The 27,001-nt window shown below is 33.9% G+C and overlaps 1 protein-coding gene and 1 pseudogene across 6 annotated transcripts in view; one reads left to right on the forward strand and one right to left on the reverse strand.

The window, feature by feature from the left end:
• The window catches only part of YEATS2 (YEATS domain containing 2), an 84,859-nt gene extending 57,864 nt beyond the window's left edge, over positions 1–26,995 (reverse strand). For 3 of the 6 annotated variants that reach the window (XM_011382601.2, XM_023526228.1, XM_023526227.1), the window contains exons 1-6: positions 26,830–26,995; positions 11,657–11,774; positions 8,663–8,760; positions 8,086–8,178; positions 4,777–5,022; positions 3,159–3,274 (exon numbers count right to left, since the gene is read on the reverse strand). In XM_011382601.2, the coding sequence (XP_011380903.1) occupies positions 3,159–3,274; positions 4,777–5,022; positions 8,086–8,178; positions 8,663–8,760; positions 11,657–11,756 (653 nt within the window). In that variant the 5' untranslated portion in view covers positions 11,757–11,774; positions 26,830–26,995. Of the gene's footprint in view, positions 1–3,158; positions 3,275–4,776; positions 5,023–8,085; positions 8,179–8,662; positions 8,761–11,656; positions 11,775–13,228; positions 13,348–13,902; positions 14,051–26,631; positions 26,736–26,829 lie in introns of those variants that run through there. The other 3 variants (XM_011382609.2, XM_011382618.2, XM_023526222.1) reach the window with 3 other exon arrangements.
• LOC111734214 lies at positions 129–244 on the forward strand (annotated as a pseudogene).
• Positions 26,996–27,001: the final 6 nt, after the last annotated feature.

Consider the following 27,001-nt stretch of genomic DNA (forward strand, 5'->3'; position numbering starts at 1 on the left):
GCTATAGCTACTGAATTATTTGCTAATAATCCTGTTCAATATTTTTGCAGCTATATTCATAAGTGTGAATGTCCTACAATTTAATTTTTCTTATGAACTCCCTATCTGGTTTTATTAATAAAGTTTGGGTCTATGGCCATGCTACCATGAATAAGCCCGATCCCATCTGATCTTGGAAGCTAAGCAGGGTCGGGCCTGGTTAGTACTTGGATGGGAGACCACCTAGGACCAGGTGCTGTAGGCATAAAAATATGGGATTGTAAGATGACAAGGTCCTTGCAATCTGTGAGGTCAACCAAAAGTTGCCTCGCCTAAAAAATAAAAAAAATTTTTTAAAAGTTTGGATATCCTCATAATGTAAATTGACAAGTACTGTCTCTTTTCCCCCCAGCAGATTTTGTATAGAACTGGAATTATCTGTTCACTCAGCCTGTAAAGCAATCTAAGATAAGTGGTTTGGTTTGGTTTTGTGTTGGGAATGTTTTAAATATCAACAATTAAACTTAGTAGTTCTAAGACTATTCAAAGTTTTTCCTTTGCCGAGTCATTTTAAGTTGTATTTTTCTAGAAATTCTCTAATTCATCTAAATTTTTAAATGTATAAGCATAATGTTATACATAATTTATCTTTATAGTACATCTGTAGTTCTTTTTTTAATATTTGTGTTTTTTCCTTAATGTCACCAGATGTATGCTATGTTTATTTTTTTTCCTAATTTCTTTGCTTCTCTCACTGCAATCTTTTGTCTAAGTGATGTTTATTTCATTAATTTTATTTATTATTATTTATGCCTACAGCACTTATTTCATTAATTTTAAGCTTTTCTTCTACTGAAGTCATTTAAGACTATACATTTCCCTTTAAATATCCCTTTAGTGTTATCCTACAAGTTTTATTATCTAGTTCTGATTATTTTAATGTGATTTTTCATTGACGTGAGTTACTGCAAGTGTTTTGAATTTCCAGACACAGAGGTTTTCTAGTTACTCTGTTGCCATTGATTTTTAACTTTACTGCACTAGTGGTCAGAAAAAATATTCTGTATGATACAAGTTCTTTGATATTTGTTGACGCTTGCTTTATGGGTACTGTGTAGTCCATTTTCAGAAATCTTTCAATTGTTATGTGTAATGGTCTTTATGTGTACTTTAGATCAGCTTTGTTAACTGATATTCAAATTTTGCTTGATCTATCAATTAGTGAGAGATACATACAGTCTTGCAGTATGGTAATGCATTTGACAATTTCTCCTTGTGGTTCTGTAGTTGTTTTTGTTTTTTCAATTTTGGTTTAGACATTTTAAGACTATGTTATCAAGTATGTAGAAGTTTAGAATATTTTTATCTTCTTTGTGAATAAAACCTTTCATCATTATATAATAACTGTCTTTACCTCTATGAATGTTTTTGGTCTTAAAGTCTATTTTGCCTGATATTAATATGCTACACTGGTTTTCTTTTGGTTAGTAAATGCCAGCTGCATCTTACATATTTGCTTACTTTCAATCTTTCTATATTTAGATGTCATTAATAAGTTATATTTTAGGTTACTTTATCTCAATACAACAATTTCTGTATTTTAACTAGATAGCTAAACCTATATGCTTTTAAAATTGTTGATATATTCAGATTTGTTATTAAATTATTTATACTATGTCTTTTCTCTTCTCCATATTCCTCCTTCTGCCCCTGCTTGCCCTCTTTTACAATCAAGTTTCCCCTTTTCATTCAATTTATACTCCCTTTCCCCTTAAGACTTTTAAAGTTTAAATCTCTATTTCTATTCTTTTAGTTGTTATCTTAGATATTCTAGCAAGCATTCCTAATAAAGTCTAAAGTAAATCAATATTTTTACTCTGCTCCAGAAGAAACAAAAACTTTACAACTTTGATGCCAATCATTCCCTCTCTACTTAAAATCTGATTAACCAGTATTTTAGTTCTAGCTGCTCTTAAAAAAACCCCAAAACCTACAAATTAGACATAATTGCTTTAAAATGTCTGTGCCTGTCTCTCTCCATTCTTCATGTGGCCTGGTGGGTCTATCTGGATTCCTAGTTTTGGCTTTTTCTGGGCTGACTGGTCCTATACGATAGTTAAGACCCTGACTCTAATACTTCACACTATTTAGTCCCTTTAGCTGAATACATACTAACTCTAAAATAATCTATAAAACAGAAATCTAATTGTCTTAATCATATTTTATGCTTCTATTTGAATACTATTACATAGAACATTAAGAATCTTCATTTCTAGTATCTTGAGATTTTTAAAGCGCTTCTTGTTTATTATTAGTGATCCATCAGCTAGGGCTTGGAAGTCCCCTTCCATTCAATTTCCCACCCCCAAGATAATTATTATAATACTAAATCCTTTATTTTTAATAATTGAATCTAATTACGTAAATAATCTAATGTTTATAAATATATCAATTTATTCATCAATCAAATATTTACTGAACACCAACTTCTATAAGGTACAAAACAAATAAGACATACTTCTTACCCAAAAGAGATTCTAGCCTGATTTGGGAAAAATATATGAAACTAGGAAATGACTATATGATTAAAATGACAATAGAGAACAGAAGAAATGAGGGTGGAAAAGGGCAAATAAGACTTTCTAAAGAAATAATATTCTTATATAATTTGAGGATTTGTGATGTCCTTATTCATTCTAGATGCTTGGTAAAAATGATGATGCTCTCACAAGATGGCATGAGATCATACTGCTAAAGAGATACAGCCCATTAGCTCGGCGGAATTCTGTCTTCGAGACCTGCTCTGCAACTTTTTGTTACGAATTTAAAAACACTTCAATTTGGGCAACCAAATAAACATTTTTTAGGAATTAGCTAAGGCCCCTAAAGTTAGAACTAGGTCAGAAGAAGTCAAAAGTTCCTTCAAACTTTTACACCATTTGTGTAAAAACTCATGTCTTAGAAATTTGTACCAAGCACTATTTTTTTTACTCTGTCAAAGATCAGTAGACACACTAAGGCACAGTCTCTAGACCTTAAAAGTTGACTTTTAAAACAACTAAGAATTTGAAGAAAAAGAATCCCTGTGGACTCTACTGTAATACTATGATAAGAGTATGACAAAGTTCTAGTAACATAAATGGATGACTAAAAATGAGACAATTCAACTGGATACTCACTTGGACACATTGCCCACTACTATTGTTTTCTTTATAAAAAGTCGTGAAGTCTCATCTCCTGTAAGATCAGCATTCCGCTGCTCTGATTTATGGGAGCCAGTAATATTAGAGGCATCCTGAAAGAAATCATAATTAATTTTTATTTTCAATTTGGACAATTTTCAATAGGCAGAAACCACAAAAACATAAAAAGTATGAATGGAATAACTCAGAATTTTTTTTATTACAAAATTCTCTGGCTTTGTGGAACCTCAAAGCATAAAAGATCAATTTTACTATAATTTTTGAATTAGTTTAGATAAAAAGTTTGTACAATTCCCCGTGTACATGTGTGGATATTTTTAACAAGCATACACATCTGCTTTGTATTTATAAATAGTATGTGGAAGGATACACAATAAAGTATGTCACAGTGGTTACTCTGGGAAATGGGAATGGGGAAGGGCTCATCGGAATTTACTTTCTTTTCAACCTTCTGTATTATCGAAAAAAATTTTCAGTGAGACGTAATATAAATACAATGGTTAATTTAAAGTCTCACTATGGAGATGGACTGCCAGGGTTTAAATCCATTTATTAGATGCGTAATCTTGGATAATTATTTAACTCCTCTGTCTCAATTTCATCATCTATAAAATAAGGATAATAGTTATCTCAAACGATTGTTTTGTACAGTTCTTAGAAAAGTGCCTGTAACACAGTAAGTACTAAATATTTGTTACATAAACATGAGCATGTATATTACATAAAAGATGATATATTTTTAAAATTCTATGATCAGTATGACCTAAATTTTTTAATTAAAAAAAAAAATGCAGTATTTGCCCAGAAATAGTACTAAAAAGAGACAAGTAAACCCAAACAAACAGTTCTGATTTTTGAGAGGTGGCATTATGAAAGACTTTCCTATGCTTTTTTTACTTTTCTGTAGTTTAAAATTTTCAGCAATTGACACATATGAATTTACAATCAGAAAAAAATGTTAACTTCGTTTTTATCAAAAATAAATCAAATCCTTGATGTCTGAGTATGTGGAAAGCGAACCTGAAATTTCCTCTGTCACTGAACACCTAGCTGAGAAAAACCACTGGTCTTATTTCTACAGCCAAATATTATACCAAGAAGTTCAGAGCAGCTTGAGATGGCAACTTCACAAACTGTCAGGATCAAATAACAATAAATGGTTTTCAATTCTATTTATTATTTCTCAAATTTCCTCCAGTTATCAAAGCACCTAAGAATATAGTTTCACAGAGGAAAATGCTGAAGAGCCACTGCTCGAGAGAATAAACATGACAAGAGTGGAAAGACTCTGGGCAGTCACAGCACTGCCAACTCCTCAAGGTTTCTTTCATATCAACATGAATGGCATCTAGGAGCTGTGCCATGCACAGGAGCTCTGAATTCTAAAATCAGAAATACATAGGTTTAATTCTCAGTTCTGACACCTGTGGACAAATATAACTTTCACCTCCCTGAGACTCAGTTTTCCCATCTCTGAAAGGGATATAATTTAGTTTCTAAGGTTCCTATAAAGATTAAATGAGCTAATTCGTGCAAACTCTAATAAATACTAGATTCCCTTCTCTTTTGGCTCCCCCCATCCATCCAACTATACCCTTCCAGTATTTCGACTTGGCCTCTGTTCCATGTTGTTTGAGAGTCTTTCCTCTATATCCACATTGCTGTTATTGTCTTTGTCAGATAAGAAGTCATTGTGTTGAGATAAAGAATCACTTTCAGAATGATTAGCTGATGGTGTTTCTGATCTCTGATTGGCAGGAGATGACGACCTAGATGGTGATTCCAAAAATTTCTTGATAGCAGGATGATTAAAAACCATTGCATCACATGTCTTTGATCCCTGCAAAAATGAAAGCAATCAAACTTTTAATCAAATTCACCAAAAGTAGGCAAAATTTTGATCTTTCCAAAACCTTATCTATTTTAGGATCATGCTTAAAATCCTTCAAAAATCTCCCCGCACCCATAAAATGAAGTTCAAACTCCCCAATGTGGTCTGAATAAACAAAATAAAACTAGAGAATGATAAATAATTATGTGAAGGTCCTAACACTAAAAGTTACAGATACAAGTCCTCTGAAGGTAAAATAAAAAAACAAAGATAAAAATATAGTAGCAACATATGGAAAGTAAAATTTAACTTAAAAAAATAAATTTCACATCGCTTTACATAAACATATCAACTGCTTTAAACAAAATGTTCCTGTAAGAAACACAAAGATTAAAAATATATGCATGTGTTAAAGAGTTCCCATGTAGGAGCAAATGTAGCATAGAATGCTTTAAAATGATTACTACTGACATAAAAGTTTGCCCTCAGTCCAACAATGAAGCCTAGGATACTTTTTTGTATCTTGTTACCTGTACACAAATACAGTGTGCTGTTATATGTGATACACTGTAGTTATATTCCTAGGAATCCCAGCTTTTAAAAATTGTGCTATTAAAATAATTGTGTAGAAAGAAAAAAGGAGCCAGAGACGAGTGTTTCAGAGGCAAAACAACAAAGTTGTTGAATTGCAATAATAAAGGTATCTTTTAGAGCTATAATGCATTCTATTACAGCAAGCTAAAAATAATTAAATGGCAGTTCATAATAGACAAAAATATACCTAAATATCCTTGAATAAATCCTAATCAAAATATAACCAGAAAAAAATCAGTGCATTTCTCGACCAACAAATAGCACAATTCAGAACTGCTAATAGTAAAAAAAAAAAAAAAAAAAAAGGGGGTGGACAAAACATTAAATAATCAGCTCTTTAAACAGAGTAGCTACAGGCCTACGCAGCCACTAGATCACCACCTTGGTACTGCTGAATCCAATAGCAAGCCACACAACAAACAACATCAGAATCTTCCCAGTGTCTCCCCAAAATTCATGTCTAACCCTGAACCCATGAATACGATTTATTTTGGAAACAGGGTCTTTGAAGTTATAATCAAGTTAAAATGAAGTAATTTAATCCAATTAGTATTCTTTTAAGAGGGAAACTTGAATACAGAGAAAAAGAGAGAAGACACATAAAGAGAAAACATCCATGTAAAGATACAGGCAGAAATTGGAGTGATGCAGCTACAAACAAAGGAACATCAAAGATTGCCAGCAACCATCAGAAGCCAGGAGAAGGCTAGGAAGGAAGGATTCTTCCCTAGGGCTTTCAGAGAGAGCATGACCCAGCCAACACCTTGATTTTGGACTGCCAGTCTCCAGAATCACGAGATATCCAATTCCTGCTGTTTTAAGCCATTAAGCTTGTAGTAATTCATTATGATAGCTCCAGAAGAGTAGTTCAGACTCTACTACGTATTATGAAAACTCCTGCAGTAAAAGAAATGACTGTCTATCATCTAAGATCAAACTCAAATAATACTCCAGATTTCTCTAAGAAACATTAGGAGTATCACCAATACTAGGTACTCTAAAGGTCCATGGGATAATATGAAAGCCTAAACATGACAGGTACCTCTTATCTGTAAAAATCACAGGGAATGATGCAAAGCAGTATGCCATTACACCTTCCCCCATTCTCGAAGAAACAGTACTATCCAAGAGAAGAAATACCTAATTCTAAAAAAAAAACAATAAAAACAAAACAAAAAAAAATTTTTTTAAAGAAATTTAAGAAAAAACAACAAAAGTTATACTGAAATTATCAAAACGTCAAACAAGAAATACTTCTGTTTCAGTTCAAGCCTATCCCTACCCTTTATCACTGGAGTGATCTAGTGGTAATCACAGTAACCAAATAATTAAACTTACTAGGACAGCCTGATTATTGTCTCCTGATATGATTATATATATATATGTATATATACATACATATATATATATATATACATACACACATATATATATATATAAAATCATCTATGAAGTAGTATCACTAAAAAGATTTAACCTTAATGTAATTAAATCTTTAGACTTGACTTCTGGTTTACAGAAAAATAGAAGGAATGAAGCAATAACCCAAGGGAAAAAATAAATCCAAAACTGTGGGACATTATACAAGATAAATGGCCTGGTCTATTCAAATAAGTTAATATCATGGGAGGAGATGGGGAAGGTGGGAGAAGAGTTCTAGGTAAAAATGAGACTAGAGAAACAAAATAGCCAAACGTAGCCATGAACCTTGATTATGTCTTGGTTCATTAGAAAACAGCTTTAAAAAATACTTTAGAGACAAATGAAAAATTTGAATATGGACTGGTGAACAGATACTAGTGAATCATTCTCTTAGGTATTGTGACTAAATAGAAGAATGACCTTTAGTAAATACATAATTAAGTATTTAGGGGTAAAGTGTGATGATGCCTAGAACTTATTTTCAAATGTTTTAGGGAAAAATAAGACAGAAAAGCAAATATGAAAAATGTTAAAATTGTTGAATCTAAGTGATGCATAATAGGTGCTTATTTCACTTTTTCTTGTATTTGAAATTCTTCATAGAGGGAGGAAAAAATCAGAGGTTCTTGAATAGGGTAAATCTACTGAAATTTACTGTCATTTATTAGCAGAAAAAGGCCAGAAGAAGATCAATCAATCTATAACTTACTCCAAAGCTGACCATAACCAAATGAAAAGGAATTAGGCAATTTAGAATTCGGTCTCACTCATCTTTGTATCTGCAAAGCCTAGCAGCAGTGCTAAATATTAGTAGGAGAGGGTTTAAGTAAAAAAAAAAAAAAAAAGTTACTCAGGATTATTGACAATTGATTAAAGGGGTAAGATTGAACACAGTGATAAATTTACATATATTCCTAGAAAGATAGGCTGACTTCCTGAATTCTAAAGGTCAATAAAAGAAATGTTTCAAAGGCAGGAATTCCACATCAACACTAATTTCCCCTTCACACAACAAATACAGGTGGCCAGAAATGACTGCATTAGAGAAAAATTTACCTCAGAAACTTTTAGAAGTCCTGCAGAAGCATAGTAGTTTGCGACAATGCAGGCACGAAGTTTATCCATCATCCTTCTTGCTTCAATCAGCCGCTAAAAACAAATCTTAACTCGTTACTTGAAAAAATGGAAATGACAAGATATAGAAACAATTCATAAAATAATAAATGCAAATGACCAAGAAAAGCTCAACTTCTCTAATTAAAGATAAATAAAAATGTCAATTTTCCACCTATCAGATTGGCAAAAGGTTTGAAAGAATGACAAAAACCAATGTTTGCAAGAGTATACAGAAATGTGTATTCACTGAGAAATGTCCACAAAGATTTGAGCACAAGAGCAAAGTGGAATTATCTTTTGGGGTGAAATTTTAGACAATTTAAAAAATCTTTTTCTGTAACTTCGCTTAAAGAAAAAAAGAGCAGAAGTCTTTTTTTCCAAAAACAAGAAAGCTCTTTTTAAAAGAATAGCAAAAGGGAGAAACAAACCATGATTCTATCTCAATAGATTCTTTCAAATCATCATGTATAGATTTTTTTCAATAGCTTTGTTTTTTAAAAATTTATCATCATTATACCTGGTCAATGACTTCAATTTCATGTTCCTTATTCTTCATTTCAAGAGCAAATTGTTCCTTGATAATAGTCTCGATCTTCTGCACAGCAGCATCTCGAGCTACACAAAGAATATAAAATGATCCAAAGTCTAATTAATCAGTAGCTATCTTGATTTAAGTCAGCAAGCAAAAAGAGAAACCCCAGGAAACTAACTCTAAAGTGGAGAAACCTAGTGGCCATCACCTTAAACAATAATGAAAAGTTAACATCACTAATATTGGAGCAAACTGACCTAGTGTGTTTTCTGATATGATGCACTAAGAAAACCACATCAGTCTCCGGCATTCCTGCCAAAAAAGCTCAATCTAATCACAGAGACATCACACAAACCTAAAGTGAAGAACAGTCCACAAAATAACTGGCCTATACTACTCAAATATTAAAGTCAAAGAAAGGTTGAGGAGATTAGAAGAGACTAAAGAGATATGTCAACTAAAGGCATTGTGAGATGCTAGATTAGATCCTGGAGAGAGGAAATAGTTATAAAATATAATAATGGGATAATTGGTAAAATTTGAATATGGACCACATATTAGGTAATGTAATGGATAAATGTTAAATTTTCCTGCTTTTGATATCTGTGTTGAGGTTACATTAGAGAATGTCCTTAGGAAATACACAGAAGTGTTTGTATGTGTCCAATTTATTTTCTAATGATTTAGAAAGAACGATTTGCATATACATCTGTACGCGTGCATGCATTTTTGTGTGTATGTCTGTGTGCATGCTGGAAGTGGAGAAGTATGATAAACCAAATGAGGCAAAACGTAAACAACTGGTGAATTAATCTGGATAAAAGACATATGGATACTTCTTGTGATTTTTGTTTGAAATTATATCAAAATAAAATTGCCCTCAAATAAGAAGAAACTCATGAAGATCCTGAGAGAAATATTTGTTGACCTCTCAAAAATCATAGCCCTAAGGGGAAAGAAAATAAAACGGTAGTTGGAGCAGTAACATGAGAGCAGTTCATAAGGCATGAAGTTTCCTTCTGCAGAGAAGCATCTATCAAGCAATGCAGCAGTTTCTGATTATAAATACCCGAAGGTAGGAGAAAGAATTCAAAAGAAAAGAGAATGCCTCTGAAGGTGAAAGAATTCAGATGATGACTACTCAAAGTAATATATATAACCCAAAGAGTTAAATATATCAGATTATAAAATGTAGCATTCATACAAGAGAATTAAAAGTAAAAAGAAGAGCCAAATGACTGCTTGAAAAACCTGGGATTTTGCAAAATAATCCTGTGTTTGTGAGATGAAAAACATTACCACCCACGCTTTGGAGTATATAAAAAATTGCAGAGAAAATGTGGACCCTTTGAATAACTATGTCATTTTCTCCCCATAAAATATGCCATTAGATTGGCAATTTAAAACTTGTAATAGAATAAGTATTCTTGTGGTACGTCTGCATAGAGTAGAATAACTGATTTTTCTCATATGTGAAGTAAAGAGTATTTGCTAGTATATATCCTTGTTTTCATAACCCTTGTATACAGAAACCAGCAGATACTCTTAGGAGAGGCTGAAAGTCTCCCGAGAAACAGTGATCACTAAAGGCTGTCTTATATGCTCCTCAGAAAGAAACTCTTCTAAATTATCTCTTTCACAGAAGAAGTAAAAACAAACAAACAACAAACAAAATAAAACAACATAAGCAAAGGGAAGAATCCTATCAAAGCAACTTTGAGAAAAATTCTGAAAAATAAAAATATCGTCTGAGATTAGGTAGGGGATGAACACCAAGAGGAAAAATAGCAAATTGTCACTCAGGAACAAAAAACTGTCCCTGCTAAAGCTGAGTGATTTGGGGACTTAAATTAGATTTAAACTGACATTACCATGTTTGCTAAAACAATCAGTTTCCCCTATTCTTGTTTAATTTTTTTAAAAAGTTATGCCATGTGATATATTTGTGTAACGGATACTTTCACATTTATTTGGCTTGTTATTGAAAGGAAACATTTCCTTATAAATAAAATTACAACTGAAATGAGGAGATAAGTTGTAGTGAAATGTTTTCATTATTAGGAATTAGACTCGATAATTTTCAGTCCACAAAGACTTCTGGGGGTACGCATGACTTGACTGCACTTACAGAGACAGGCACTTTCTTCATCACTTAAACTCTAGAGATCCTCGTCTTTGTGGAACTGCAACACTTCATCTATAACTTTGATGCCTTCTTTACCCAGCTATAAGTGTTAACTTATGTAGACCTATTATTTAAATAAACTAATAAATTTCAGCAATAATGTTTTAAAACTCAAATTTAGCAACTCTTTTTGAGATAGCTTAAAACATTCTGGGATACATAGTTGACGATTTGCTCTCCAACTAATTATATGATCTTGGGCAAGTAATTTAATCCCTCTGAGCCTTAAACTTAACTACAAGCACCTAAATGCTGGGATAAACTGGATCAATGTTTCTCAAATTTCTATCATTCATATACTACCTTTGAGATACCTACCACCTCTGTTAACCATGTGAAACATCTAATTACAACAAATTATATTTTAAAATAATTTTAGCCTATCCTAAGCAACAGTAGTTATGAAACTACAGTCTCATGAGACCATCATCTTTTCTATAGAGATTAAAATACTACATAACTATTAACACAAAAAAACCTGAATCTATATAATAATCACCTCACACGATAGCACACTGCAGCATATATATCATAGGACTTCATGATTGTACCTAACATAAAATGACAGCCTGTCTCATTATTGATGCTTTCACTCTCTACCTGATTATGTTCCTGCCTTTCATGCTACCGCAGTATATTACTATTAAACAGAGCATTTAGCTAATCCCTCTCATGAATCTCTTTGAATTATACACAACAGTTGAAATGCATTTCATTTTAGCTCCTATAAATCTCATAGGAAGGCATGTACCAACAAAGAAATAAATAATTTCCTAAGGCAGGTGAATTTCTACCTGAATTCTCAATTGCTTTATGCCGCTTATTTGGAAGGGCCACAGATATATCCTCGTAATCAGGGTCGGTTTCTTTGATTGTTCGCTTGATTCCAGACATGATGACATCCGTTCCTCACTGTGAAGCAATAATAAATTAATAACATTGCTTAATACTAGTACTTAAAAATACATGTACACACAAAGGGAATAAATAAATGACATAATACTGACACTTAAAAGTCTGTGTGTAAATATGTACATATTCCTTTTAAAACCAAAAGCATAACTAACTTCACAAGTTTACTAAAAAAAAATCAGCATCTGTTATGGGTTTCCCTCTCAAGAGAAAATCCTTTAATAAGACAGCATATTGTTCAGATTTTTCAAAAGGAGCCAGGTTTTCATAGGAGGGCCATCATAAAGAAAGGAAAGGGGAAAAAAACAGACTTTGACGAAAACATGGTAAATCCAGAGTACTTTGGTATTCACAATCCATCAAAGCATGTTACAAAATATGAGCAATATATTTAAAGTCTCGATAAATAATTTTATACAAATCTTCTCTCTAGTACTTGCACAGTACCCGCTACATAACAGGTACTCATTATTGTTACTGATCATTTATTATTACTCAAAATAAACACAAACCATACAAACTTATATCAAACTAAAAAGTTTGCCCTATGGTAAACAAATCCTAAGTATATAAATCTTTGGATAAAACAACCCAATAAATCTAAATGTGCACTGTCCTGATACATTAGTCACTACCATTTGTGACTCTTTAACCAAAATTAAATAAAGTTTAAAGTTCAGTTCTTTTCTTCCCATTTTTCAGTATTTCACATTTTAGAACCAACCACATTTTAAGTACTCAACAGCCATCAGTTGCTAGTAGCTACTATACTGGACAGTGCAGATACAGAATATTTACATTGCAAAAAGTTTTACTCGACACTGCTCCTTTTCCAAACTGTGTTTCATTGAATACTTATTAATATTTCATAAGTCAGCGTAGGATATGCTGTCCAGACTGGCATTGTCTATAAGAAATACAAAGTGACCCACAATTGAGTTTAATATTTTCTAGCAGCCACATTTAAAAAAGGAAAAGAAATGGGTGAAATCAATTTAATTAATTTATTTTATTTAACCCAAAATATTATCATTCTAAAGGTATAATCAACATAAACAAATTAGAAATAAGATATTTTACATTCTTATCTTTGCACTAAGTCTTTAAAATTCAGCATGTATTTTGTACTTAAAACACATCTCAATTTGGACTAACCACATTTCAATAGCCACCCATGGTAGTAGCTCCCTTACTGGGCAGCGGGGGTCCACTGATATACTGATAAGAAAACAGGTCCAGGGTGGTTATATGAGTTGCCCCTTAGAGCATTAATGTATGACACAGAAAAGACAAGAAGAGCTCTCTGATTCCTACACCTCTGGTCTACCACTAACAAAGGTTAGGTACCTAACCAAAGGCAAAAATACAATGTGTATTTATTGAAGTAACAAAAAGTTTTAAAATAAAATTAACAAAAATAAAATGTCAACTCAAACATATTTATTTTTTATTCCCTCAAGATTAAAAGCGAAATAACAATTTAGAAGCCTATTGGCTCTTAGTCCAGTTCTTTCACTCATCCCAGAGATAGACTCTCTTGATTCATTTGAGAGAGAGACTCATTATGTAATGATAAATGTATATGTAAATCTTGGATCTAAGAGAATATTTTTCCTGTGACCGTTATCTTGTGCAATACCTCTAATCTTTAAAATATTCTAAAAACAAAAACAAACAAACAAAAGTTCTAAAAAACTCTCAGCATTAATATACATCCTTAATCAAATTATTCAATGTTTGTTTATCATCATTACTGACCTGCTCTAATTTAGAATGAGTTATTTTTGTAGAGGCCCTGAATCCAACTATTATTTTCTGTTTTTAAAGCTTATAAAAAGTAAAAGTAAGCCGCCTTCTTTTGTTCTGCAACTAGTTTTAAACAACCTGAAAAAATCTTGGGCAGTTACATAAAGAATATATTCTTAAAAATCAATAAATCTCATTCCTTCTTCCTTAATGCATATAGGGAAAACAAACAAACGAGCAAACAAAAACCACCTCCTATTCTCAGAAAAATCTAAATTCAGAGGTAGATACTTCCCAGTAGATCTCCAAATCTGTTTCTGAACCATCCCATTTCCTCAGTGACCACCTGTCTTCTGCAGTTTACCAAGTCTTATGGGATTACCTGTAAAGATGAGTGAGTCCAGCAACATCTTTACTCATCCATTCTATCGACTTCATAACCTGAATATTCTCCTCTCCACGTGGGGCCCCCTCAACCCCAGGTAATCTCAAGAATGACAGTGGCTCCTCCTCAGAAAGGCTGGGGATCCCTGAACAAAACAGTATTGTATTTTTACCCTCACTTAAGGAATAAAATAAAACTCTCTTTTGACTTTTGCTCTAAAACTGGAGGAAGAGAAGGGGGAAAAAAAGAGAAGAATTTGGTGGTGGAGGGGGTTGGTGGGTGAGGAAGAAACCATCAATGAGTTAACGTGTGCTGGCAAGGTAATTCATATTTCATGTAGCCTTTGCAAGCAAGCTTCTCCTGTCATCTTTGGGCATAGATGTGAGCTTCTTATAAACCTGTTTAGGAAGATTTACATCTGAACTGAGCATTTTAAAATAATTCAGGTCTGCTACAGTTTAGCAAGAACAATACTAAAGCATACACATGCCATATTCAAGTATATACTAGCTAAAGCTAGAGCACATCTGCCGAGGCATGCTCTCATCATGATGTAATAAATAAGATAATGGAATGTGTAACAAATGACCCACGGTAATTACTAAGTTTTGGATTCTTGTCTGGCATTGAGATTTATGGAAAGAAAATGTGAGCAGTTATTAGATACTGTCGGAGTCAACTCTGAAACAAAATGTCCTACTAATCCTCTTTAGGTTTTGAATCAGATGAAATTAAAAAGAATACTTGAGATAGTATTGTGAATCCTTAAAAACCTGTTACTGTTTATAATTTGTCTGTGAGAATTTCCTCCATAGCGTGGGACAAAATCCAAATACAGAAATATATGTAATGCTGATTCTTCCAATTAAAAACTTTTTCTCATTGAAACGGCCTCATTACAAAAAGAAAATATTGTCAATTTTAACTTTTGAAATACACATTTTCTCCCATGTACTATGTAAGAGAGCCATGGATGTGAATGAATGTATCAGACCCATTCTAATAACATAAACAAGTCTGAGTTTCTGAAAGAGGCTAAACACCAAAAACGAAAACAAACAAAACTTTTAAAATGCTATACTCTGAAATAAATCCCAAGAGAAAAATAATTTTTAAAAGAAATTGCATAATTAAAAACCAAAAATTATGTAATAGAGTCACTAGAAATTCTTAGTAAAAGATGTTAGTTCTCATGTCAGAGAAAACCTAGAACTCCCAGAATCCTGGTTTTATAGACACCACATCTTATAAGGTGTGAACAATACTTGGGGGAAGGAGTAAAATCTGCTAAGGTCTTTGAAAAACTTGCCACGTACTCTGTGAGGTCTCTTTGAAAAACTTGCCACATACTCTGTGAGGATCATGGCATTTGAATGTCATTAGAACCACTAAATTTTGTGCTCTCAGTCAAGACAACTTTTCCCATCTGATTTAAAAGGAGGAATGTGGAGGGTAGCAAAATCATTTTCCATCTGCTTCCATACAGACAGATGCTCCTAAGATATTAATAATGATTTTACAATTCCTTGTCCCTGTCTCTTCTATATTCGTCATTTCAATATCTGAATGAGAGACTCTACAATCTATTCTCCTCTATTAGCCAATGGCTGTTCAAAACTGTCTACAAAAACCAAAACAGGAGAGTGGGTAAACAAACTGTGATATACCCAATAAAATCCTCATCCAAGCAACAACAGGAATGAATCTCAAAATCATTATGGTAAGTAAAAGCCGCCTGACACAAAAGAGCACATACTAAATGATTCTACTTATATAAAGTTCTAAAAAAGACAAATTTATTTACGGTTAAAGAAAAGAGAACAGTAGTTGGGGTGCTGGTAGTAGGGATTGATTGGGAAGAGGAATAAGAATCTTTCTGGGTGACAGAAATATTTTATATCTTAGTGAGAGTGTGCATTATATGGGTATGTGCAATTGTGAAAACTCATCCAATCGTACCCTTAAAATTTATCTATTTCACTGTATGTGTATATCACTATACCTCAATTTAGAAAAGGACTACAAAAATATTTATCTGATCATGTCACTCTTTGCTTGAAATCTTCCATGGCTTCCAGTAACACTTAGAATAAAATCACACTCCTTAACACGACCCACAAGATCTTACATGAATTGGGCCCTGCCTCCTTCTCTATCCTTAATCATTAAGATCCAGAAACACTGGTTCTCTTTCTGTTTCTCAAATACACCTCAATCTTTCTTTAGGATTTTTGGATTTAATGTTCCTTCTGTCTGGAATGCTCTTCCCCTAGGTTAGTTTTATCAGATCCCAACTCAAATGCCCACCTTATCAGAGGACTTCTCTGATTATATTATCCAACATAGCTCTCCCCAACTTCTCCCTACAAAGTTTCTGAAAATTCTCAATAAATTATTTGCTGAATGAATGAATGAATGAATGAATAAATAACATGCCCAAATATAAATACCCACAGGGAATATAACTACTTATACTAGTTTTCATCATTCTTTCCACAATACTGTACTTACAAATCTATTTATTTATATTGCTACACCTTCAAAAGTACCACAGCTAAATGTTTAAAATAAGTAGACGTACAAAGTTATCATACACAGAGACATGCAAACAAAAATATAGCAGGTATGGCAAGATTAATAACACAATAATTTAAGGCAAAAATATAAAAGATTATATGTTACTATCAAAAGACAGAACTGCAAAGATATCATAACCTATCTAACAAACATTATGACATAGTGTTAAAATACACAAAATATAAAATGAACCAGAAATAAGAGTTTTTAGAAAATCACAATCATAATAGAATTTGAACACATCTCTTGCAGAAATTTAAAAGATCAAGATGACTACAGATAAAAATACAGATGATATAGATAATGCAATTAACAAGTCAGATTTAACAGATACTCTGAACCCAGCAGAGAATAATCCTGTTTGAAACATCTAGAAAAATTCATTAAAATTAAATCACATAATAGGATATGAAGTTTCAATTATTGCAAAATGTAGTAATGCTATAGCCATACCCCCTGATCCTAATGAAATTAAATATAAAATTATTAACAAAAGTTCACTCTGGTATGGAAAATAAGATACTGTTCTAAATAACTCATAGCTCAAAGAAAAAATTAAAATAAGAGACTAATGAAAAATAACAATGAGGACAGAATATATCTAAATCTATGGAGATGGGGTCAAAAGGCATCCTCAGAGGAAAATGACATAACAGTTTTTTCATTTTGTGAATACAGACACAAATCCAATACAGCAGGGTATTAAAAGAAAAGTGTATCATAATTAGAAAGTATTACTGCCAGCAATAAAGTACTGGGGAGATCCAGAAGCAAGGTAATTTGCCCTGCACGTATCTAATGTTGGACCTTTAGGAAAACATTAACACAAGTAACTTTCAGTAATCCAAATACATATGATCCATTTCATGCATTATTTTCTGCAAATTAAAAATAGCAGCAACTTCTATCCAAAAACCATCTAGGCTTCCCAAAGACAGCCCACTGTGTACTCTAAGACTACAAATCCATTTTAATATTACACTGAGAAAAATCAGTAAGCATAAAAAAGTCCTATGAAAAGAATCAAAATATATTTAAATGCCAATTTAAATTTTTTTCTCTATTTGAAGATTACTCATAGAACTGTCATCCTCCATTGACACAGGTAACTGAAAATACATACAGCTAATTGTCTCCCCCAGATTAGGCTTATTTTTCACACTATAAGCAACCCGAACTAATCTACCACAGTTAAGACTCAGATTAAGAGAAATCTAAAAGGAAGAAGGAGAGATTCTGTTCTGATTTTCATTAAAGTTAGTAGAGACAAAAACTATCCTAATTATTCTAAGCCAGGTCTTATACACAAAATCATTAGTATATGCTCTCACTTGTTGGCCAACATAATCAGTGTTTCTTCCACTCATTTGGAATTGGTAAAATAGGTCTTTTAAGTAAAAAGAATCACAATATTACACTGGATCAGAATGGTGGGAAGCTGACGGAGGTTGATCATTAGCATCAAACTGATGTGGGCCATTTCCAATATGACATGTAAAGAGCTGAGCAAAATAAAAAAGTTAGACAGCTGAACTCAAAAAATGTTGTTTCATTATTTAAGTATTAATCTATTTCCAGGTCAAAACATCTACTTTCCTATTATAAATAAAACTGCTTAAGACCATACCAGTTACTATAAAGGTCAGCCCCAGGATCCATTCAGGCCAGTACTCTGTCTCCAATCTTACAAAGTAATAGTATGAAAAAGAGTTTAGGATAAAAGAACTATTCTAAATTACCCATGCCACTACTTCTATTCATCAGTTTAACAACTAGAGAGCTGAGCTTAGATAAGTTTTACTCTTCCTTTACTCCAACATTTCAGTATACTTTTTCTAGACACCATGAACCATAAGGGATATTTAAGGATTTTGTGATATTTCAGGTAAATTCTTCTTAAACTGACAAAAGGGAGGCCATACAATCTTCCAGTGACTTCTCTGGAGCCCCTTTCAGACAAAGATCATTGGAATTATCTAAAATGATAGTTCTAACTCATATGACAATCCTGTTGTTCCAGCTGTGAAGTAATAAAAGTATTCTTTCATGAGAAGCACAAAGGAAACAAAACTTGTCTCCACATCTAGGTTGGAGAGGAAAGAAAGAACTGACCCAGTTCAAGACTGTGTCAAAATCTTGGACACAATCACTGAGAATACATAAGCTGAGCCAAATCTTGCACACTTCACTAAATAAGGACTTTTCACTGGAGATTTCAAACTGACAATAAATCCTATGGGGATAGGTCTCATATCTTTCTATCCGGAGCTAAGATTCTACAAAGAAAACAAGCACCTTAAAGACTAAGACATTTTTTTAGAAAATTGGCTTTTCTTTAGATCAACACTGCCTAATCTAGAAAATCTACTCATCTACAAAAACCTACCTACTGATGAAAACTTTCTAGAATTCAATATAGTGATGGTTGCACAACTTTATGAATATACTTAAAAAAAAAAAAACCACTGACTCTAAAAAAAACACAAAACACTGACTCTTACACTTTCTTTCAGTTTATTTTACAGTATGTGAATTAGATCTCAACAATGCAGTTATAAAATGTGACAATAATAAACCCAATATATAGTAACCTTAAACAGAAATCTACTTACAGATGATCCCACTCCAGTCATGTGTGCATACTGTGTGTACAATGGCAGGGCAGCAGGGCAGTTAGCTGGGGAATCAACATTAGGAAGACCAGTGGTGGGGAAGGGCGGTGCAGATTTTAACTCTTACATCTAATTTTATCATGAAATATTTTAGATATTCAAAAAAGTATGAAATGATCTATGAGGGGAGTACAAGGAAGTTCTAAAGTATTAGTAATTTCCCATTCTGTAAGCTGGGTGACAGCTAAGTAGGCATTTATTGTTTCATTATTCTTCTTTAAAACATACACCCATATTTGTGCTTTTTAGTATATATGATGAACTTCACAGTTTTTAAAAATTCAAAGATAAGAAATTATGAACATTTATACTATGGATTAAATCAGTTCTGCTATGTGATATATGCATTCCTAAAAAGCACGACACTGTAAAATTGTGTAATAAAAACAAAAGGCTTATAGAGAAAATGGGGTTTAGAAGTACAATACTCAAAAATGTTACCAGTGACATTAAAAAAAAAGGGCATATAGTAACAGTAGCAGTTTTATACATGTTAAATGGTTAAGAAATACATAAATGCTACAATAAACATAGCACTTTCCCTTGAAAAGACCTCAAGTGTGCTGTGGAAGTAGGCACTGAAAGGTTACAGCTTGTGAGTTACTGTCAAGCGGTAGGAGAGTAATCTTGAAATCAACGGAAAGTTGTACCACCAGATGTGGATGGGTGTGGCTCATCACAACAGCAATAAACTGCGGTCGCCAGAAGATGTTTGAAGTGTATGCCTGTGTGCGGCTTGTGTATTCCTTCCATGGCTCAGATCAGCAGGCACGGTTTCCTGCATTCACCTAGCATTTCTTGCACACAAAATCACACTTAAGCAAATGTGAACTTCACAATATATTCAAATAGTTCCCTAATATATCAACTGCATTGGAACAAATTCGTGTTTTCTTATAGAAAAACTGATTATACTACTGTAAGACTGTATTTTAACCACTAAAACAAATGTGCTAATATGGAAATACTTTTAAAACAAATTGTAAAGTGAAAAAAAACAAAGTGCAGAATAGTGTGTATACTCTGATTTCTTCTGTTGTAAATTAGGGGGAAAAAGAGACAAAAGATGCTGATGTGTGCTTGTATAAATGTTTCTAGAAGATCAAAAACAATCAATGATAATTACCTTTCGGTAGTGGTTTTGCTTTTCTTTCTATTCCTGGCTACAACGCTTGAATTTTCTAACTATGTACATGAATTATTTGGAGGAGGAAAATGCCAAAAGGACTAATCTGGGAGACAAATTATAGGTGTCTTTATGTTTCTGTTTTCTTACTTCTCCATATGTTAAAAAGAACACAGTTACACAGTGTATGGAAGAACTGGAACTTTCATGCACTGCTGGTGGGAATGTAAAATGGGACAATCATTTTGGAAAACAGTTTGACAGTTTCTTAAGAACTTAAACATACCCTACCATATGACCCAGCCATTCTAACTTTAGGTATTTACCCCAGAGAAATGGGTAAATAATAGTCTAATGTGTGGATATATTACAATTTGTTTATCCATTCACTTGTTAATAGATAACTAGATTGTTTACAAAACGCATATGTCTATATAAAAACTTGTACACAAATATTCATAGCAACTGGAAACCACCTAAATGTCTGTTAAAAGGTAAATGGATAAACAGATTGTGATATATCCATACAACAGACTATTATTCATCAATAAAAAGGATGAACTGATACATGTAACAATATGAATTAATCCCAAAATAATGCTGAGTGAAAGAACTCAGCTTAAGAAAAAAATATATACAATGGTTCCATTTATATAAAATGCACTCTATAGTGACAGAAAGCTGATCAGAGTGGTTGCCAGGGGAAGGGGCAACCACGGGGGGGATGGGGATTACAAAGAGGAATAAGAGAAATTTCAGGAATGATGCGTATGTTTACTGACTTAATTGTGGTGACAGTTTCACAGGTGTATAAGTATTCTGAAACTTATCAAATTGTACGCTTTATGTATGTTCAGTTTTTGGTATAGCAACTGTACCTCAATAAAGCTGTTTAAATACATACACTTAACTATTAAATATAGCTTGCTAAAAATGTATAAAGAATACAAAGTAGAACATCTCATACATTGTTGGTGGAAATGTAAAATGGGGCAGCCACTGTGGAAAACAGTTTGGCAGTTCCTCAAAACCTTAAACACAGAACTGCTGTATAACCCAGCAATTCCACTCTTAGGTATATATCTAAGAGAACTGAAAACATATGTCCACACAAAACCTTGCATGTGAATGTTCACAACAGCATTAATCATAATAGTGAAAAACTGGAAACAATCCAACTGTGTATCAATTAATGACTGGGTAAACAAAATGTGGTAAACTCATACAATGGAATATTATAAGCAACAAAAAGGAATGAAGTACTGATACATGCTATAATGTAGGTGAACTCTGAATATATCGTGCTAAATTAAAGAAGCCAAATACAAAAGGCCACATTATATGATTCTATTTATATGGAATGTCTGTACACAGGCAAATCCCAGACACAGAAAGTGGTTGCCAAGGGACAATGGGAAGGAGCAACGGATTGACTGCTAATAGGTATGGAGTTTCTTTCTAGGATGATGGAAAAGTTATGGAATTAGGTAGTAGTGATGGTTGAATAACCTTATGAACATATTATATACAAAAACCCACCAAATTATATATTTTAAAATGGTGAATTTTACATTTTGTGAATTATATCTCTATAAAAGAAGTGTACATACTCTCACAAATAAACTAATTTTTACAAAACAAAATAGATAAAAATCACCAATGTATCCACAACCCTGACTCACTCTTCAGATAAACAGAATAAACACTCCTTGCCTAGGAAAACTAGTTCTACCTCTCCTTGTCTGTAGTCATCAAAGTTCATATGCTTGAACATCTCATATTTACCTTCCAATGGTTTCATATTTTATCTCTACCTTCTCTCCACTCAGTAAAATGTTATTCATCCTTCAAGAATCACATTAAATTAGACTCATCCATGAAGTGCATGCCAGCCTTCGAAAACATTTTTTCCCTAACTCCCACAGAACATATGATATGTAAGACTGTTTCATAAGACTTGTGTCCTATGAGGGAAACGTGTACTGACCCGCACCCTCCATTTGACAGCAGTGTAGAAAACAGGATGAAAGGCAGGGAGATAGGGGATAGTTTAAGGAAGCAGCAATGAAGATCCCAATAAAAATCTATAGGCGAATGAGAAGAGAGGATCAAGTATTTCCGAGAATGCTAAGGAAATAATATCGAAGCAGGGTGATGTACATCAGATGTGGGCTGCACTCACAGACCTACAACTTAAATGTTAGTTTTCTTCTTCCTATATATTTTATAATAAAATACTGGAAACAATCCATAGCAAATTATAGTTCATCCACTAAATGAATATGAAAGCATTTTATTATGGGGGGATATGATCTTACGTGTAAAAAACCCTGAAGATTAAAAAAAAAAAAAAAACTATTAGAACAAATGAATTCAGCAAAATAGCAAGATACAAAGTCAACACACAAAATTCAGTTGAATTTCTATACATAAAAAATGAATATGAAAAGGAAATTATAAAAACAACTTTATTTATAACAGCATCAAAAAGAATAAAATACTTAGGTATTAACTTAACCAAAGAGGTGAAAAACTTGTACAATGAAAACTATAAAATATTGCTGAAAGAAATTAAAGACATAAATAAATGGAAATGAAACTCATGTTCACAGATTAGAAGACTTAATATTGTTAAAATGCCAATACTACTCAAAGCCATCTACAGATTCAACACAATCCCTATCAAAATCTCAATGACATTTTTTGCAGAAATAGAAAAACTTATCCCAAAATTCAAATGGAATTTAAAGGGATCCTGAATAACTACAACGATCTTGAAACAAGAACAAAAATGGAGGACTTACATTTCCTGATTTCAACACTTACTACAAAGCGACAGTAATCAAGAGTGTGGATCGGCATAAAGACAAATATAGAGACTAATGGAACAGAACAGAGAGCCCAGCAATAAGCCCCTGCATATACTGACAAATGATTTTTGACAAGGGTGCCAAGACCATTCAAATGGGGGAAAGAAAAATGTTTTCAACAAATGGTGCTGGGAAACTAGATGTCCACATGCAAATGAATGAAGTCAGACCCTTATCTAATGCCATATATAAAAACTAATTCAAAATGGGTCTAAAACCTAAATATAAGACCTAAAACAATAAAATTCTTAGAGGAAAAAAATAAGATGAAAGTGTCATGACATTGCATCTGGCAATTATTTCCTGAACTGACAACAAAGGCACAAGCAACAAAAAATAAAATAGACAAATTGGACCTCATGAAAACTTTGAAATTTTGTGCATCCAAAGAAACTATCAACAGAGTAAAAAGATAACAAACAGAATGGGAGAGATATTTGCAAATCATATATCTAATAAAGGATTAAGACCCAGAATATAAAGAGAACTCCTAAAACTGAACAAAAAACCAAACAACCCAATTCAAAATGAAAAAAGGATATGAATAGACATTTCTCCAAAGAAGACATACGAATGGCCAGTAAGCACATGAAAAGTTGCTCAACGTCACTATTAGGGAAGTGCAAATCAAAACCACAAAAATATATCATCTCATACCCATTAAGATGGCTACTATCAAACAGAAAACAAGTGCTGGTGAACATGTGGAGAAATTCAAACTCGTGCACTATTAGTGGGAATGTAAAATGGTACAGCTGCTATGGAAAACAGCGTGGTGGTTCCTCGAAAAATTAAAAATAGAATTATCATACGATCCAGCAATTCTACTTCTGGGTATATAAAAGAACTGAAAGCAGGGACTTGAACAGATATCTAGAGATCTCTGTCTAGATATCTAAAGACACCCCGGTCTTTAGCAGCATTATTCACAATAGCCAAAAAACTACATCAACCCAACTATTCACTGACAGGTGACTGAATGGATAAGCAAAATATGATATATGATATACACTGGTATATTATTCAGCCTTAAAAAGGAAGGAAATCATGACACAAGCTACAATATGTGTGAACCTAGAGGATGTTATGCTGAGTGAAATAATCCAAAAAGATTAATACTATATGAATCCACTTAAATGAGGTACTTAGAGTAGTTAAAACCAGAGACAGAAAGTAGAACAGTGGCTGCCAGGGGCTGGGGAAACAAAGGGGAGGGAGAGTTATTGTTTAATGGGTACAGAGTTACATTTTTACAAGAAGAAAAAGTTACAGAGATCAATGGTGATGGTGGCTGCACGTTAAGAATGTATACACTTATAAACGGTTAAGGTGGTAAATTTTATGTTATGTGTATTTTACCAGAATTGAAAAAAAAAGTACATATAGGAATTAAATGATAAGCATGTTTTTTCCATTATCAACTGTGTCCTTCCTAATGGAGAATATGTAATAAGCACATTTATTCTGGGGGGAGAGTGACCTGAGGGGGGAAATTCTGCAAGCACTAGGTCAAACTATGTATTTTTAATATATTAGAAAATATATTAACAATATATTAGAAAATGACAAACACAAGTAAGATGCACAGAAGACAGGAAAAGAAATTCACAAATGGTTGGCCAATAAATATGAAAATCTTTAAACAATGGTAATCAAGGAATGAAAAAATTAAACAAGACATCATTTTTCACCTATTAAATTTAGTTTGGGGGCAGATTTAAATAAGATGTCCTGAAGAAGAGGCACTTTTTTCTAATTCGCACTTACTGTCTTCATTTCCTCACGTCCCATTTAACTATTTCAATCTGGTTTCTACCTTTCACTTCTAGACCTCTAGATAATGCTACCAATAACCACCATGCCAAATCCAATTGAGCATCTTACTAAACATCTTAGAAATGGTGATAAGAGGACCAGTTTTCCATCTTCCAGAAACTTACTTTGCTTTGTTTCCATGACACCAGTCTCTTTTTTCTCCTACCTCACTGACTGTTTCCTTCTGTCCTGTGCTCAATCTTTTTTCTCTACCAGACTTCAAAGTACTGGAGTGCCTGAGGCTTGATTTTCATTTCTCATCTATATTCTTTCCCTAAGTGATCTCATATAGTCCCGTAACTTTGAATATCATCTATATAACTGAGTACTCCCAAATTTCTATCTCCAGCTCTAGGCTCTCTTCTGTGAGTTCCAAACCTGTACATCCAACCACCTCTTGAACATACTGACTTCGTAACTAATGTGCATCTCAAATTTAACACATCCAAAACAAAACTCATGATTTGTTCCACCTCAAAGTTCTTTCTTTTATTGTCTTCCTCAGTAAATGGCACCATCTTCGTAGTTGCTCAAAACAAATAATGAAAAGCAAAGACTTCTCCCTTTCCCTAACTAATCCATTTCCAAGTCTTGTCCATTCTTCCTCCAAAATATTTCTTAAATCTTTCTATCCTTCTCCATCTCCACTGTCATGGACATAGTTCAAAGTACTGGAAAAAGCATCCTAACTGGTCTCTCAGTTTCCACGTTTGCCCTCTTTTTCCACATAGCAGTCAGATTATGCTACTTACCTACTTAAAATCTTCAAAGGATTCCCATAAAAACCAAATTCCTAATCAGGGCATTATCCAATCCTATCTTTGGAAAAATATACACAGCCAAAAATATACACTTAATGATAATATCTGTAGACAGGAAAACTAAAAAGTACCTAAAGGGTACTTTTCTTCATTTTGCTTGTCTGTAGTTGAAATTTTTTCTATGGTGAATACTTGCTACTTGCTTCTCAAGAGGAAATGACATTGCTGAATACTATTTGTTACAACTCATTTTTACATGCTAACGAGAAAAGAGAATGGAAAATTGTAGGTAATCTCTAATAATTGTAACTGTTATAAGCTTAGATGAAAATACTAGCAAACATATCAAAACTCTAAGAATGATGTGCCAGGCTGTAGGATTACTGGTGATATTTCCCTCTCTTCTACTTTTTTTTTTTTTAAAGCATAATTACATTCATTACAGAAAAACATGTTATGATATAAACTTCTTTGTCTTCTGCAATCTGGCCACAACACACCAAACCAGCCTTTCTTCCAAGTACTCACTTTCGCAAGCTTTCCACTCCAACCCCGCACTGTCTCACACCTCCGCTGCTTTAACTCGGGTACCATCTCTGGAATATCCTCCAACCTTTCTAAATCCTACTCATCCTTCACGGGGGAGGATGGTTGGGACGTCGACAGGTTGGAGGGAGATTCCGGGATTCCTGCTGGTAAATTCACAACTTGCTGGTGCTGGGGCCAAATCTCACCTCCACTCCCATCACAGGCCACCAAGCTTAACATCCTGAAAGCTCCAGCCATTGGAGCTCATGGGACCCCAGGCTCCCAGAGAGCGCTGTACCCTTAGAAAAGAAAGCCCCCAAACACATAACCAAATTCCGGGTTCCCGCTTTGGAGACTCCCCGGACATACACACTCACCCTGGATCCAGCCTCCTTCTCCAGATCCTCTCTCCTCCCTGCAGTCATCCGCTCCACCCCTCCCCTCTACAACCGGGGCCGCGCGGCCGGAGGACTGGGGGAGGGGAGTGCACGTGCCCGCGCCGCCCCCGCCCAGACAATGCCCGGGAGACGGAGCGCGCGCCCGGCCGGTCCTATCCTGCTCCCGCCAACACTCACCCTTTCCCTGGTCTCCCGCTGAAGCATAAGTAGCGCGGGGCGCCGCGAGAGAGCACAGGGGACGTGGGGCAGCGGGCGAAGCCCTGCAGAGCTGGCCCGCCACGAAGCCCCAGCGACCCGGAGCCTGCGGAAGCACACGGCTCGGTGCAGCCCGCCCGGCTCGGCCCGCCCC

Source organism: Pteropus vampyrus, unplaced genomic scaffold (genome assembly GCF_000151845.1).
Source record: "Pteropus vampyrus isolate Shadow unplaced genomic scaffold, Pvam_2.0 Scaffold14, whole genome shotgun sequence".
NCBI classification, from domain to species: domain Eukaryota; kingdom Metazoa; phylum Chordata; class Mammalia; order Chiroptera; family Pteropodidae; genus Pteropus; species Pteropus vampyrus.